This window comes from Myripristis murdjan, chromosome 4 (assembly GCF_902150065.1).
Source record: "Myripristis murdjan chromosome 4, fMyrMur1.1, whole genome shotgun sequence".
Lineage (NCBI taxonomy): Eukaryota > Metazoa > Chordata > Actinopteri > Holocentriformes > Holocentridae > Myripristis > Myripristis murdjan.
Genome location: NC_043983.1, coordinates 24,643,742 through 24,659,314, shown reverse-complemented (window position 1 = coordinate 24,659,314; position 15,573 = coordinate 24,643,742). Strand labels below are relative to the sequence as shown.

General features: G+C 41.8%; 1 protein-coding gene across 1 annotated transcript in view; it reads left to right on the top strand.

Annotated features, from left to right (window-relative positions):
• The window catches only part of raver2 (ribonucleoprotein, PTB-binding 2), a 92,844-nt gene that overhangs the window by 6,490 nt on the left and 70,781 nt on the right, over nt 1-15,573 (top strand). Inside the window, 1 exon segment of the mRNA XM_030050070.1 lies at nt 14,181-14,247. Coding sequence (XP_029905930.1) covers nt 14,181-14,247 — 67 coding nt within the window.

Here is a 15,573-nt window from a genome sequence, read left to right as displayed (position 1 = left end):
ACTTCCCAAGGCGATGTCTTCGGGTTATCACTCCCCACGTCTAGTGTGGAGACAAGTGTAACAGGTGCCTGAGGACAGAGTTGAGTGGTTCATTCTCTGTTGGACTAAATGTCAGAATGGGAATGGCATGGGATTTACTTTAGTTTAACTTTGGAAATGGTATGACTCTTGGTGCCAGAAACACTGGTTCCAGCGTCTTAGAAATAGCAGCAGTCCCAGATTGGTGTTACAGTGTTTAGAGTTTATAGCTGAAGATCGGAGGAGAATAGCAAAGCATCAAGCTAACAATTCAACCAAAGACAAGCCATGAAAATGTAAATAGAAGTTCAGTTCATGTGATGTGCAAAATAACTCATTGAGCTTTGAAGAGCATGGACTAGAAGACCATGCCATCTTCAACTCCTGACAGTTAAGAGGAACCAAAAAAATTTACAGTGAGGAAGTGATAACGCTGATGGCTGAAAAATGTGAAAGTGGTGTGGTGACATGCTGACAGAAAGTTCAGGTTTTGGCATAAGCAACATGAGTCCTTAGATCATCCTGCCTTGCATCAGCAGCACAGGATGGTGGTGCTGGTTTGGGGAATGTTTTCTTGCCTGACCACTGAAGCCTATCTATTGTTTTTTTGCTGAGATGGTCACTGTCTACTCTTTGTGAAACAGAGACAGTGTCACCAAGCACTCATCATTTCAAGAAGGCTCCAGGAACATGATACTGTCTTTATGGACAGTCCCCAGATCTCAAGCTGAAAGCACAATTTGGAAAGAGGTGGAACAGGATGTTTGCGATATGAATTTGCAACCAAAAAAAATGTGCAGAAACTGTGATATTACGAGGTCAGTGCAAACCAAAATCCCTGTGTAAATTTCCAGCACTCTCTTCTGTGCTTTGTCAAATTCAGGCTGCTCTGGAAGTCTTGATCCTAGCTAGGTGGATACTACAGAGTTGATACATCTACTATATCTATGCTAAAAGGTCACCCATATGCAGTTTGAACCCAGTGCTATTCTAGGATGTCAGATAATACTGAGCAGGTAAATGCATTTGCAATTATGTAGCAGCGTTAATGGAAGGTACAGTAGTCCAAAGTGTCTAATAATACCACTGCTATCAGGTTTGTGACACTGTATTGCATTAAGCCTACATCACAGTTTTTAACTTTGAGTGCATACTTCACTGATAGAAGTTAAAATGAGAAAGTCTTACTGCTGCATGGTCTGCATCGCTCTGTTGCAGATGCATTGTGCTTGATTTATTCCTTTTGTACATTGGAAATGCTTGAATAAGTAGTGTTTTCATGATAATGTTTTTTCATGAAAACATTTTGTCACTGAATCAGCTAGAATAAAAGTTGGGTTTGTAGTACTATAATCAAAAACTGTTATCAGTTTCATCTCAATATGTTTATATTGTGAGATCTTTGCATAGAGCTCTGTGCACAATTTGCATCAACATGAATGCACGATAGATGAAATGGAATTTTTATTTTTTCCACAGCAAAGAACACCACTTTGGGAATCCCTACCTTTCTAACTTTCACATTCTATACCCCATAGTGTGTACCTAAAATTACAATTGAGCTGTGATATGTAAGAAGAAGAAATAAATTGATTGCATACCAGACCTGTGGTAACATACTAAGCAAAATCAGCTTCATCCAAATGCAACACTTGAAAACAAGTTCAGTACTAGTGATCTAAGGACATTGCATATTTTATACATATATTTTCACAAATAATTTTTATAAGCCATAAGTGTGAGCTGTCACTTTCTTTATATTACAATAATAAAAAACAAAAAAACAAAACGGGATCTCAGTGTCACGTCACTTCTCGACAGTCAGTATTAAATTAAACAAAATTAACTGACATATAAACTTTTCTCCACATTAAAAAAAGAGAAAATCAGGTTTATTTGGAATTCAGCTATACAGTATGTGGAAATTTATGTGGCATTGAAGCTGGATGAGTTAAGTGAACAGGAACACTGATGAAGCTGTATTAAACAGTATTATTACTAGAAAATGGACATGACTGTTTTGACTTCTCCTGGTAAAACTGTAAAATCGTCGCCCACAGAGAATTGCAGGGCACTAATGTATGTACAGTGTTAGCTCAGGAAGGCCAATTAACTGTGGTGTTTAAAAGGCTTGTGACCAATACCGGCTGCCTGCATCTGACTGTTTGGTTGACATTTCTCATTCAAATACCAATTTCAACATTTGAGATCAGTTCTGTTTGATCAAAGCTATTATTTCGCAGTGTATTTCATATCTTTGTTTATGCCACATATTTCCAAAGTACAATCGAAAGTTTCCCGATTAAATGCCCATTTTCAGAAGTAATAAGAAGCTTTGTTTGATCACCAAGTGAGTCTGTGAAATACCGTTAGACATTAACTTTCCATACCCAGCCCTGTGGTGTGAGTGGTGCTTTTACTGCCACCTTGATATATGAGTAGAAACAAATGTAAGTGGGTCCATTTAGCTTTTATGTCTAAGAGGTTCTCTGCCAGTGGTAGCGCCATATATCCATCTATTTGTTGTGCTTTGCTGCGGCCAAGATTATGCTGTGCACTATAGTATCCTGCTTAAACTGCTTCCTGGGTGTCCTGTCATGGGTACAGCGCCAAACAATGCATAGTATGTTGTAATGTGAATAAAAGTGCCTCACTCAGCATGGGAAGGTTTTTACAGAACACCCTCCAAAGGGAAAGCAGTAATTGCAGATAATTTGCAGACTGTTTTTATCTAGATTTTCTTGGATTGTCTTTTCTTGGATTGTTCTCAGATTGTCTCAAGAAAGTAGTCAGTGATGGAAGACTTTGTAGGTGAAGGTGAAATGAAGCCAGCTAAAGGTCTGCCACGCCATGTTGCCAATGACAACACCCGATCTGTTGGCTTCTCGCTAATGTGTCTGCCAAATCTGTCAGCATGAAAGCCCAGCTGACCATAACCACCAAAACTCTGATCGTGATTGCTTAGTTTTCCATCCGACGGTTTATTTAACCACACCCTGCCCATCAAACCGTACCTTTGCTTGCGTGTACCGTGCAATTTCCCATCTCCCTGCCACAGTTCCACCAAAGCCCTTCTGAGAGAAAGCCAAACCACTGGCACTGACTGGTGTGAGACAGAAAAAGAGAGTGCAGTACAGTCTTTTGGCCATCGGGGGCAATGCTAAGCAGTTGTCAAACAGAGTAGGATGTATGGCAGTCAGTGGGGCAAAGTGCTATGATATATTCACACATTTGATTTCAAATATGTACCAGTAACTAGACCATGTTACATTACCCAATACTTATAATAAAGACATAGTTATAAGCTGACATGATATCAGTCAAAAGGATTTCCGCTGGGATTGAAGTTAGTGGCCTTGACTGGTTGTATGACCAGAGGCAATTTTTTCCCACTAAATTGTTCCATATTTTCATTCATCTAAGCACATCATATTATTATATATTATAATTATAATTTAGACAGCTGATTTCATGGAAAAGTCCAATTGTTGACCATTGTTCATTTTACTGTGGGCCAGTTTTAGCCTCTGTGTCGCCCCCTGCAGGTGGCCTCATGTATCCTTTTAGGAGGAATTTCTCCCTCTACAGACAATCTCTGGTTCCACCTTCACACTGAACTTCACCATTTGCACATTTGTATGGCCTTATTGTCAGATCGACTTGATGTTTATTGCACACTGCAAGTCCATGACATTGATTATCTGTACTATAACAGTGACACAGCTTTGATGTCATTGTGTCTACAGACTCACCCATTGGGCTGATCAGCCTTTGCTCTCCCTCTGCTCTCGTGCTTGCTGCATAGACGGGCAGGGGTCTCTAAATACAAGGGTATGTTTGTTAACCCATAATAAAATTTGACGAAAGTGGCTCTGGCAGAAATACTTTCCTGGGACTGTTTTAAATTTCTGGTTCTTTGTATACCCACCATCATCGAATACCCACCCCCACCCTTCGCCCATCTGGTCCTGCCATCCGGTTTAAACAAAAGCAAAGAATGTTTTGATCCACATCTGCAGGATGATACGTGACTTCTTGGTTGAAATAATCTCCAGTGTGAGCTCTTGTGGCTGCAGGGGTTTTGGGGTGGCAGGTCAGACAGGGTGACAGCAGGAGGAAAAAAAAAAAAAAAAAAGGAAAAAGAAGTGGCCTGTCTCTGGGCGAGCCACCTGCCTCCCTCAGCCTGCCGGGTCTCTCCTCATTCAGATCATCCGACTTCTCCATGGCAGTGCTAGAAATGAAATGAAATTACAGAAAAATAGGAAGCAAAGACCCAGGGTTTGATCCATTGGCTCCATCATTCAGTGCATAACCATGTACATGTGACTGCTGAGGCTGATTACAGGTTTGAGTTCCAGCTCTTGCTGAGCTGTTGCAGTTCTCTCTTATTGCCTCTCCTGAATCTGCATCTCCTGTCTGTCTTCACTATACATGAATATGATACCTGAGGAGGGTACACTGCCTGCTTTCCACAAAGGCAAGCAAGCAAGAAGGAAAGAAAGATTAATTAAGGAATAATGAAAGAACTACCTCTCATCACTTTCTTACCACTGAATCATATCCCTTCTCTGCTGCTCACTCTAATTGCTCTCAGAAAAAAAAAACTGTCAGCTCACTGCCCAGAAATGTAAATGCAAATATCTGAAAGAAAGAGACCAAAGGAAGGAAAAAATAAAAACATCACAGGAAAAAAAAAAATCAGAGAAAGAAGTGATGTGATGAGAAAAGAAATGTGAGAGAAAGGAAGAAAGGTCACGGGAGAGGCGGAAAGTGTTAAACATACTGTAAATATTCAGAAAAAGAGATAGCACTGGCGAGAAGGAAAGAAGGAAGAAAGAAGGGAAGAGAAGGAAAGTGCAAGTGGGGAGGTCAGAAGAGGAGAGCGTCACGGATCTTTCTCGGTGTCCTCAGTGCGTGTTCTCCCTCCCTGCCTGGAGGGTAACTGTAACTCTGCATGAAAATTTAACCAGACAGCCAGTGTTTAGCACAGGAAGGGAGAGGAGAGAGTGCAGAAAGGGGAAGGATACAAATGAGGGAGGGGAGAAAGAGAGGAAGATGAGAAAGAGAAAGGAGGAGAGGAGGAAAAGTGAAAACAGGAAAGAAGGGAAGGAGGGGAATGGGATAGAAGCACACTTGATTAAATCAAGGAATTCAACTGATGCGAGGGCAGAGCAAGGCTGTTAAACTAGCATACAAGGTGTCAAAGCTCTGGAGTGTGCGTGTGTGTGTGTTGTGTGTGTGTGTGTGTATGCTTGTCTGCTTGCAATATGGGAGCGTGCACATTTTCTAAGAAGCTCTCCTGGCAGGCATTTGATGGGCCAGTGATCCGTGCTGCGCCTGATTTGAGCCACCTGTCACACACACACACACACACACACACACACACACACACACACACACACATACACACACAAAGCCTTGGCGCCTACCACAAAACAGGAAAAACACAGTCTAAACAGGATATATCAAAGGGGCATTGTTGTAATTTACACTAAGCAAATAACAGATTATGAAACCGTGTTTTATAACTTTATAATTGGATGCAAATGGATGTGAACATGGATATTTTTACTAACTTAGCAAGGATATCATTAGCTGTGTTTAGATACAAATAATTTGGTGCATCTTCCATGTGTTGATTTAGAAAACATGAAACAGATTTGACTGGAAAAAAAGATAAAATGTGTAAATGTGTGCAGCATTTTTTTTTTTTTTTTTTTTTTTTTTTTTACGCTCGCTTCAGAATTTTGTTTGTTGATCCAGAACTTCTGTATTAAATAGGGATGGAAACACATTACTGGAGTAAATAATGAACGCCCTTGAACGCTCTGAAATGTGGTCTCTCAAATGTCTGTCCATCAAGACTTGAAAGACGACCCCAGCTGAGGCAAATACACCTAATTCACCTTTTATTTTTTATGATATTTCAAAAGTTTGGATAAAGTTATCGTGGCAGGGTAATATAGCTGTTGTGGTGTAACCGGGCTTCAGCAATGTGACAGCACTGCTGAAATAAGTTCATTGTCTCAACATGCAGCTTGATTATAATGCCCTCTTCAATAAAACAGCAACTGTTTTCTTGTTTGCAAGACCAGAAATCCCGATCAGTGCTCGACTGCGATGCCACTAACATTAGCCGTGTGAATACAGTCCTCTTAGCACTCCTAATACAGCTGCTGCCAAGTCATTAATATGAAGAGAATGATACTAATCCCACCACTGCAGAGCAGGCGACACTGCTAATAGGAATGCAGGGTCGCTAATGTCACTAGCCTGAATAAAATACTACTAATACAGCTCCACTAATGCGAACAATAATAATGCAGCCCTACTAATACTGCTAATCTCAAATAATACTATTAATATTAGTGTGAAGTTTGAGAGAGGCCTTGTTCCTGCTGCCAGACTGAGGCTTTATCCTCTGTTCTTTCTCTAGCCTGCATCACTCCATCAGTAGGTCAAGGACACAGTTATTGTTGGTAGGGAGGCCATGGAGTGTGTATGTGTGTGTGTGTGTGTATGTGTGCGCGCGCATGGTAGGGACTCATTCTCATCCAGCCATTCCTCACTAACCCCCCCATCTCTCTCTCTCTCTCTCTCTCTCTCTCTCTCTCTCTCTCTCTCTCTCACACACACACACATACACACACACACACACACAGTGGAAGAGATGGGCCACTTTCTCACTTTTTCCCTGTGGCCCTCTGTGTGTTTGTAAACCATCTCATTTACTCTCTCCGACTGTGGGACGAAAGGAGAGGTGTGTGTGTGTGTGTCAGAGAGAAGGTGACTACAGCGTGGGGCAGAATGAACAGGTGTAACATTACACACACTTGGACTCTCCTTCTTTTGCTCTCTCTGTTCCAAAGGCGGACAGTCTGCACTAGAATGCCTTGATATGAACAACATTAAAATGATGTCTTGTCGTTTACATCACATTTTACATTGTACATCGAATTCATATGATGCTGTCATCCATTATAAAGTTATTATAAGTTAGGGCTGTGTCATATTACAGGGCATGCGATGTGAAATAAGGCAAATTAAATCTACCAGGCCATGCTACACCTTTTTTTCTGCTTCATACAAAAGGAAAACTGGAAAAGGTTGCATTTTCCATGACTAAAAGCCTGTTTGATGTAACGTAATTTGTCTGGTTTAAGGGTCCTTGTTGTTAGTTGCGTGCAGGCTCTGCATGCACAGCGATCAGTTCTCTGTGTGCTCTGGCATAGGGCTGCCTTTGATAACTTTATCAAACAATCAAAGCCCCACTAGTCGCCGACTGCAACCTGGAAATGAGCACTGCCTGTTTTGGTTGTTTGGTAGAGTGATTAAGTGCCACCCCTTCACCAGAGCATATCATGAACTGATCATTGTACATGCAGAGCCTGTGTGTCCCCTGCCTGTAAACATGCATAAGACACGGCTACTGTCACAGAGCAAGTTTAAACATCGTTACAAATGGTATCCTACATGTAAATAACACAACTGAGACACACAAGTCCATTTGTAATAATAGTGGTATGAATTTTTTTCCTAATGTTTCCAATATTCTGTCCCCCTTATGTATTTAAATAGGGAGGACAAAAAATCAGAAACACCTCTCAGTATAATGCAGTCCAGTACAAGACCTCTGCAAACTACAACCTCAGTAATAAATATACAATTGAATTTACACATTTTCCATAATGTCAACAAAAACTGAACATTATAAACCTCCTTAAAAGGTTAAAATTTATGGAGGAGCTGTACAAATAAAGTGGTCTCTGAGCATCTATCTATCTATCTAAAAGATATCGCAATGTCATTTTTTTTCCCCTTTACAATATTGTACAGCCCTGGTACAAGTCGCCAGTGATAAAGTATGAGAGTGGAAACAACACCCAGATCAACTGAAGGGCAATTTTGAGTCTTCTTTTTTTATTTGCAAGGAGATGATTGATGAAAACTATGAGGGACAGAATGGCTGCTGACATGTGCAGTGATGAGACTTGGCCATCACGGTGAAATTACAATAATGTAATAATAATGTGACACTTTATTGATCCCAGCAGGAAAATTCCCTCACAGTCACTCCAGGGAAATCAGAAGTGGTGTCAGCTCCAGAGCAGCTCCAAAAGAGCTGGTAGGCATTCAGTGTCTCACTCAGGGACATGTCAGCATGGTGGACGCCTGCCAACATAGAGGCTTTAGAACGGGCATCTGCATGAAGGACGGTCTCTTTAACTGCTGACCCGCCGTGCTGCACAGACACGGCAAACATGAAATCGTAAGGCCTGATGATAGTTGAGGGAAACCCCAAAGTGCCGTGAAAAGTCCTAGAGGTTTTCATGTTATAAGGTGACTGGATGTTTGAAAGGAACAAAAAAACTTAATAATAGCAAAAAATAAAATAAAAATAATAATAATAATAGTACTAGTAAAAGAAAATTTCACTCTTACCTCTAGAGCAGTGTACCCCAACCCAGCCCTCAAGGACCGCCTGTCCTGCAGGTTTTGGTTTCAGCTCTGCTCTTGCACACCTGACCCAATTAAGGCCCATGCATCTTCCTGCACGCCCTGTTCAGGTAGATCTGCTTCAACCAATCAGCATGAAGCCCTTAAATGGATCAGATCTAGAGTAATCTGTCTATTTAAGTAAGTTTCTATGATTTGGTGAGGTTTCCAGTTTGCCACAGTCTTCTAGATTGACAACACATGCGTTTATGGAAGAGCCACAGCTAGTGGCAGCTAGTGAAGAGGTTCATTGTGAACTATTTGCTGCTGAATAATACCAGCAAACTGTATCTATCTGCCTCTGATTCATACTTGTTAGGGGCAGATATACCCAGTTTGCTGGCAAGTAAAGTGGGAAAAGTCTCTTGTTTTCTATTTTGTGTTAAACTCTTGCTTTAATCTGTATTGCAGCAGCATTGTGCTTTTAACACTTGTAGCGGCGTTGCTTGTTGTGAGAATAATCTCTTGCTCATTCTCTCACGGCCTCTTCTCTCTCTGTTCCTTGTCACACATGTAACCTCTTATTCCCAGGCCTTTCTTTTGGCCGGGGGGTGTATTACTTGGTCTTACCAGGTGTCAGACAGGGCTGCCTCGCTACATGTCACGTTTCCCCCTGGGACCAGCCTCTGAGGGCAGTTTGCTTTAATGTCACACCAAAGAAGCTCTTAGTGAACACATGCATACACATTGCAGTGGTCCCAGGGCGCGCGGCCGGGGCTTGGGGACCGATTGGTCTTGTTGGAAATGTCAGCTCCTTAAAGCACATAAACACACAGAGGGAGTAGAGAGAATAGCACAGCACAGAGCAGAATGGCTTGTCTTGTAAAGCTGTAGAACAGCTTGGCATGGAAGCACACACAGTACCGCAGAATGGCCTTTAATAGAAAATAAATAAGCAGGTTGTCCTGCCAGTGCAACCCACACACCAGCCAGGCTTTGTTAGAAAACTGCTAGTCATGATAGACAGATTTATATAGGGACAAAGCTGAAGCTGATGGCAAATTGTGGCATTGTATCGGCTGCTGTTGTGGTAAGAGGCAAAAGAATGCAGCGCTTTTATAACTTGCACACAAAGAATCTTGTATGGATCTATGTACACACAACCTTTCTTTTTTTAAAAAAAAAATTCACCTTGGTTTTTTGGTGACCTTGCAGAGTCCTCACTTACGAGTGCGAAAGTGAGTAAATAACCAAACATGAGGACAGACTTGCCAGAATGAGTCGCCACGCTAAGCCCAGTGGCTGTTTTTTGAAATGTTGCGACTTGAAGGCGCCGTTAAGGCAGTGTTAATTAGAATGGAGCATGGATTTGAATGAAACAAAGCAGAACGTCATGACGGGATGTATTGAGAGTGAAAAAAAGAGTAAAAAAAAAAACAGACTGTAAAAGGAAATAGAGCAAAACGAAGAGGAATATCATAAACAGTGTAGTATGGCGTGCTCGGTGGTAAAGAGAGAGAGGATGTAGGAATGAGCGCACTTTAAAATGCCTTTTAATGCACCGTGTGCACACAAACACAATCCTTCAACTCTTTTCAAGCATAGAATAACATAGAGCCGAGCGATTAAACAACACCAGAACAAATGACACAGCACAGCAGCATGGGATAGCCTGGCCTGTGTGTCACCCAGCTCTCTGTGCAGTGTCAGTGTCTCTTTACTGTACAGCACCACAGTGACTATCAATCAGTGAAAGAAAGCTGGGAGCCTCATTTCAGCAGTGTGTGTGTGTGTGTATGTGTGTGTTTTATAGCTTTTTGTTGTTTTGGGGGATTTTTTTTATTTTATGCACGACTTCACTTGATTCCCATAATGGTGATTCCTGTTTTGTTGCTCTTCTTGCGTCCCCCATTATTTCCCACATTTAGGAAATGAGATTCGCTTTGAGCCTATTAGCGTCCCGTCGGAGCCACGCATAGCTGTTCGTCTCACGGAGAAAGACTCAAAGTAAATACAAAGGCTCTGCTTTAACTCCCACTGACACACAGAAAGGCACAGCATGGCCACAGTGAGGCAGAGAGCAGGAGAGAAAAGAGACGCACGAGAGAATGACAGAGATGTGAGCTCAGACACAAAAAAGAGAAGCTGATATATTAAAAAAAAAAAACGTAAATCCTCACACATTTTAAAAGCAGCCTTTGATCCAATTTGTGCTCTCCTTTTTAATTCCCATTGCATTTGCTTGGCTGTTACGCTCTTCTGTAACCCCATTTTAATTAATGCCCAGTACGTTATTGTTCCATTTTCTAGAAAGCACCTTTATAACTTTGTTTTTTGGGCGACTGCTGCTCAGCCTGCCTTTACTGTACGTCTGCAGCAGAGCTAAAGAGAAGCGGAGGCTCTGCTTCTCTCTCTGTGCATCTCCTCCTGTCTGTAGATAGACAGATGGCTAGAGAAATAGATGTGGAAAACATTTTCAGGACATCTCTCTCCGTCTCCCTCTCAGCGGCCACAGCTCGTTGTGCTCCGATTTTAAGGGTGAGCGAGATGACCCTCTGCGTGGGCGGCCTTGCGTGCCCTTCACTGATAGGGAACATGCCTGCTCACTATGTGCATGAGTGGGCTGGATCGCGGTTTGGGCGAATGGATGGGCATAGAGAGGGAGGGAGAGAGAGTGAAAGAGGATTTAAAAAGAGGAGGGCAAGACAGAACAAGAGATAGAAGGGATGGGGGGGATGGAGGACTGTCATAAGCTTGGTTTGCTTTGCTGTAATGCCGGGTACTATGAATAAGTAACACATTTTTAAATGGCCTAACCTAACTTAAAGGTATAGATTGAATTTATTGCACAAGGTGGTACAGTGATTTTGACGCATGGACAGTAGGTGATAGCTGTGAATTTGTAGCTAATTCTCCAACTACATCAATACCAGTTTAATAGATTTGGTATTAAAATGTTGATGCACATGAGCAGTGAAGACAAGGAATGCATGCATGTATGAATAACTGTGATCCTGGCTGGAAACAATATAATCAACTTGGTGGACAGAGTAATTCAAGTGTTGTCCTGCAAAAACCTTTTTTAAGAAATCCACGTGTTTTCGGTGTTTTGGTTTAGCTCGCCACATTTTTTTAAAACGTTGTTCGAAGAAAAGCAGACAGCTAGACGGGAAAGAATTTGACACGAAAATGGCGTCATCGCATTTGTCTGGATTAGTGTGGACTTATTCGCCTTCAACAACAGAGTCCAACAGAGCCAGCACTTCTGACAGACAATATGTGTCATTTTGGAAAATGTGAAATTCACAGCACAGTGAAATATGTTTTGAAATTGCCCTAAAAAAAAAAAAAAAAAAAAAATTCAGGCGGTACTTTCTAACAAGTTTTATTTCACATTGTATACATCCGCTCTGCTGCTAACTTGGCTAACGCTAGCTCCGTTTTTTTTTTCATTTCCCACCTTGTAATTTCTGTCTTTTTAATATATGACATTTTAATATCACAGCGTCAACTCAGAATAAATAAATGTTCACATAAAGAAGAAACTTTCTCTGGGAATCTTGGCCCAAAATATGGAAGCTAATGGGGTCAACTAAAGGCTAACATTTTAAGCGACAAAAAAAAAAAAAAATGTAACTTTCCATTAGACAGACTCTATATCTTGGAACTATTTTGTTCACTGAATAATGCGATTTGCTGCACAATTTCTCTGTCTTGGAACTTGTTTTTCTAGCAGAACTGATAGGCGGAGTGATATCGAAACAGGCGGTGTGGAGTGATACGGCGTTATTCTTTTAATTAGCAAAATAGTTCTGGGTTATAGTGTCTGTCAAATGGGGGCAATAAGGACAGGAGTATATTACTGATGTTGCATTTGGTTTATCACATTTCAGGTGAACTTTGAGTGGCCAGAAATGTTAGCCATTAGCTGTTGACCGCTGTTTTTTTTGCTAGCTGCTTGTTCGGACCGCCTCGCGTTTGGAGAAAATGTCCATGCCCCGATAAATCACAGAGCGGCGAGTAACTCATACTAGTTGTATCCACACGTCTGAACTAGCCCTTCAGTATACCTGTAATAGATATTTAATATTTGCTCAAAGGCAGCTGTAAACTTCCATTTTACATTCCCTACATTTCAGAAATTCAGCTTTAGCTAGCTAAAGCCGAAGCGTAAGGGAGGCGGGAGAGACAAAGACAGGTAGCGACAGGAAGAGAGAGGGGAGACGACAGGTGAAACAAGCTCACCCTGCTGTGTTTTGATCATGTTTAATTGACATGCAGTGTGACTGTGCCGCTGTAAGCTTGAAAAGGTGTGAGAGTCCTGTCTGAAGTGCCACATAAACCGGCCATACGTCTCGTCACCGCCGGTATTTTCCCTCGTTGCTTCAGTGGGAAGATGTCGCCACAGCCTGAGTTTGGACTGTGACAGGCAAGTTGTATGTACTGCGAATGGTTACTCAGTCTGTCAGTGTGTGTTTGTTGTTTTTTTCCCCCCAATCCCAATCCCACCTATACTCTGTTACACGATCTCTGAACTGTTGTGTTGTTTGACAGGTTTGACAGTGACAGGATCCACAAAGTTGCCCACGTCACAGGGAAAATAATCTGGAAGTCAGCCCTAAAACTTGTTTTGCGCTGTCTGTAGGCGCCATCGCAGAGAAACAAATTCAAGCACCCGGGGCTAACAGAGAGATTGAAGTTTACAGCGGGGTTCAGCACACACAGGCGGGCGTCCCGGCTTGAGTCTACCATGTGTACCGAAATACACCGGTGTGAATCCTGGCTCTTGCCACGCTATTGCGTCTGTCTTTGCTCCCACTCCTGTCTCTCTTCATAGCATATTGTCACAAGGAAAAAAGAAACAAAAAAAAAAGAAAAAAAGAAACAATTCCGCTTTTGAGGAGAGTGGACTGCCTACTCTAAAAGAGAAATTTCAGATTTATTACTTTGATATGCAGCAGTGTGTATGTGTCTCTCTGGTGGATTGGTGTGGGTGGTGGGCTGGTGTTATTATATGCCTGACAGAAGACAGAAAGCCTTTCATCTTGGAAAATATACTGTTCTTTTTTTTCTTTTCTTTTCTTTTCTTTTTTTTTTTTTTAAACATGTAATTCCCCGATAGAGAGGAATTATTGCAATTGGGAAGTTTTCCATCAAAGAGTTTATTGCAGAGGAAGAGAGAGTCCACTCAGCTGTCAAAGAATATAAGCTTTCTTCAATGCGTGTGTGCACTAGCACTACGCAAAAGTCCATTTTGTACGAACTGACTCAATCCTTTAGCTGATCTGAGTGACTGTTTGAGTAGCTGGAGTAGCTGGACTCCCATTAACACAGTTAGTTACAGCGATACAGTTATTAATAACTGTATTGCTGATAAAAGACGCTGTCATTCTTTTAGTTCTATATGAAAAACTGCACATTTCCATCTGACATTACTATTTTATCACTAAATATATTGTGCTTTCATTTATGTCAATACTGTTACATTTTTTTTTATCCATTGTCTGACAGCATTGCCACTAAAAAGAGCAAGGTAGCTGCATTTATAGCGATTTAGTTCTGCTGTTTTAGTTCTGCCAAGTATAAATACCCATTTCAGAGCTTTATTTTTTCCCCCCCAAACTTTAGAATAACAGATTTCAAATTTAAACGATTCTTGGTTGCTCTGGTTCAATGCTACTGTGTGTTCTTGTAAGTCTAATGTTTTTTTTTTTTCTCTTTTGTAGGAAGTCCATGAAATTTTGAAGGAGTATGAGCTAAAATACTGCTTTGTGGACCGCAACAAGGGCACAGGTAAACCTCACACTTACTCTTCCCACACACACACACACACACACACACAAACACACACACACAGATGAAAGATCAAAGATATTTTCCCATTTTCCTCTAGTGCAGTCTATTCCTCCTGTTTCAGTGTGATTTGGCATGGTTTCCAGGGTTTCCAGGGCGCTGCAGCCTTCCCACCCTAATACAATGGGGCTGGATGGGTATTTGATTGTGGAGCTCAAACTGTCAAAAATGCACATGTGAAAAAATCCAACAGCAACAGCTCTTTCCAAAAGTAATGACACCGGTATCCAGTAAAATCTACAGCTCTTGGTAGGAGGGGATTCATTGGGAACTATTTCTTGTAGAAGAACACTGGGAAACTGTATTGTGCCGCCTCAGGTGGATGGATACAGATACATTTCGCCAGTGTTGTTTGGCAGGAAATGGATCCATGCAAAACCCCTCCTCCTGCTGAGAACTGCGAATTTTGGCTGATTTATTTCTCATTGCATGTCATTGGGGAAATATCTTTTTTTGTTTTGTTTGTTTTGTTTGTTTTTTGTATTGTGGGTGAACTGCGCCTTTAACCCTGCACCTAAGTTGTAACCTTACATTTGCCCTTTGAAGAAGTATCAGTGAATCATTTTCCTCACCCTTCGGAGGACATTATGACCTCATAAGGACAGAAATACAAGAACACACACTTCAACACTCAGACACACACACACGTTCAAGCACACACAGAGTAGACCTCTTGGCCCTTGTGTGTGTCCCTTTCCTGGGAAATCTCAGATAGCGCCTATATTTAGTTGGTACAGTCAGCCAAGCACCTGAAACGTAACGCCTTTGGAAAGCGGGGGAGCTGTAAACAGCTGAGATATCAAAGCGCCAGCCTGTCCAAAAGGTTAATGGTGTTTCTGAGGAAATGAGAGCTTGATGAAAACCGGGCCCTTGTCGGACCGGCAGTCACATCACTCTCTTAATTAGGCCGCTGCGGTGGCGTTGGGTGTTTTGCTCTGATGTACCGTGGTGGGGGGAGTGGGATGGGAATCCAGTGTCAAGGACTTCAGAGGCTTTTTAAGACAATGTTTAATTTTCCCTTACAAACCCCGTGGCGACGATACCGACGGCGCCGCTTTTCTCTCTCGTCTGCCTCTGCCTCTTGTACTCTTCCTCTCTGTCTCGCTTTACGCTCGTTCTCTGTCTTTATCTTTCTCTCGCGCACTGTCATGCTTTTTTCTGATGCTGCCGCCGCTGTTTCAGCTCATCGTGGTTCTCCCTCTCCCTTGCTCATTCTCTCTCTCTGTATCTCTTTTCTTACCCTTTCTCTCGCACACATCCTCTTTC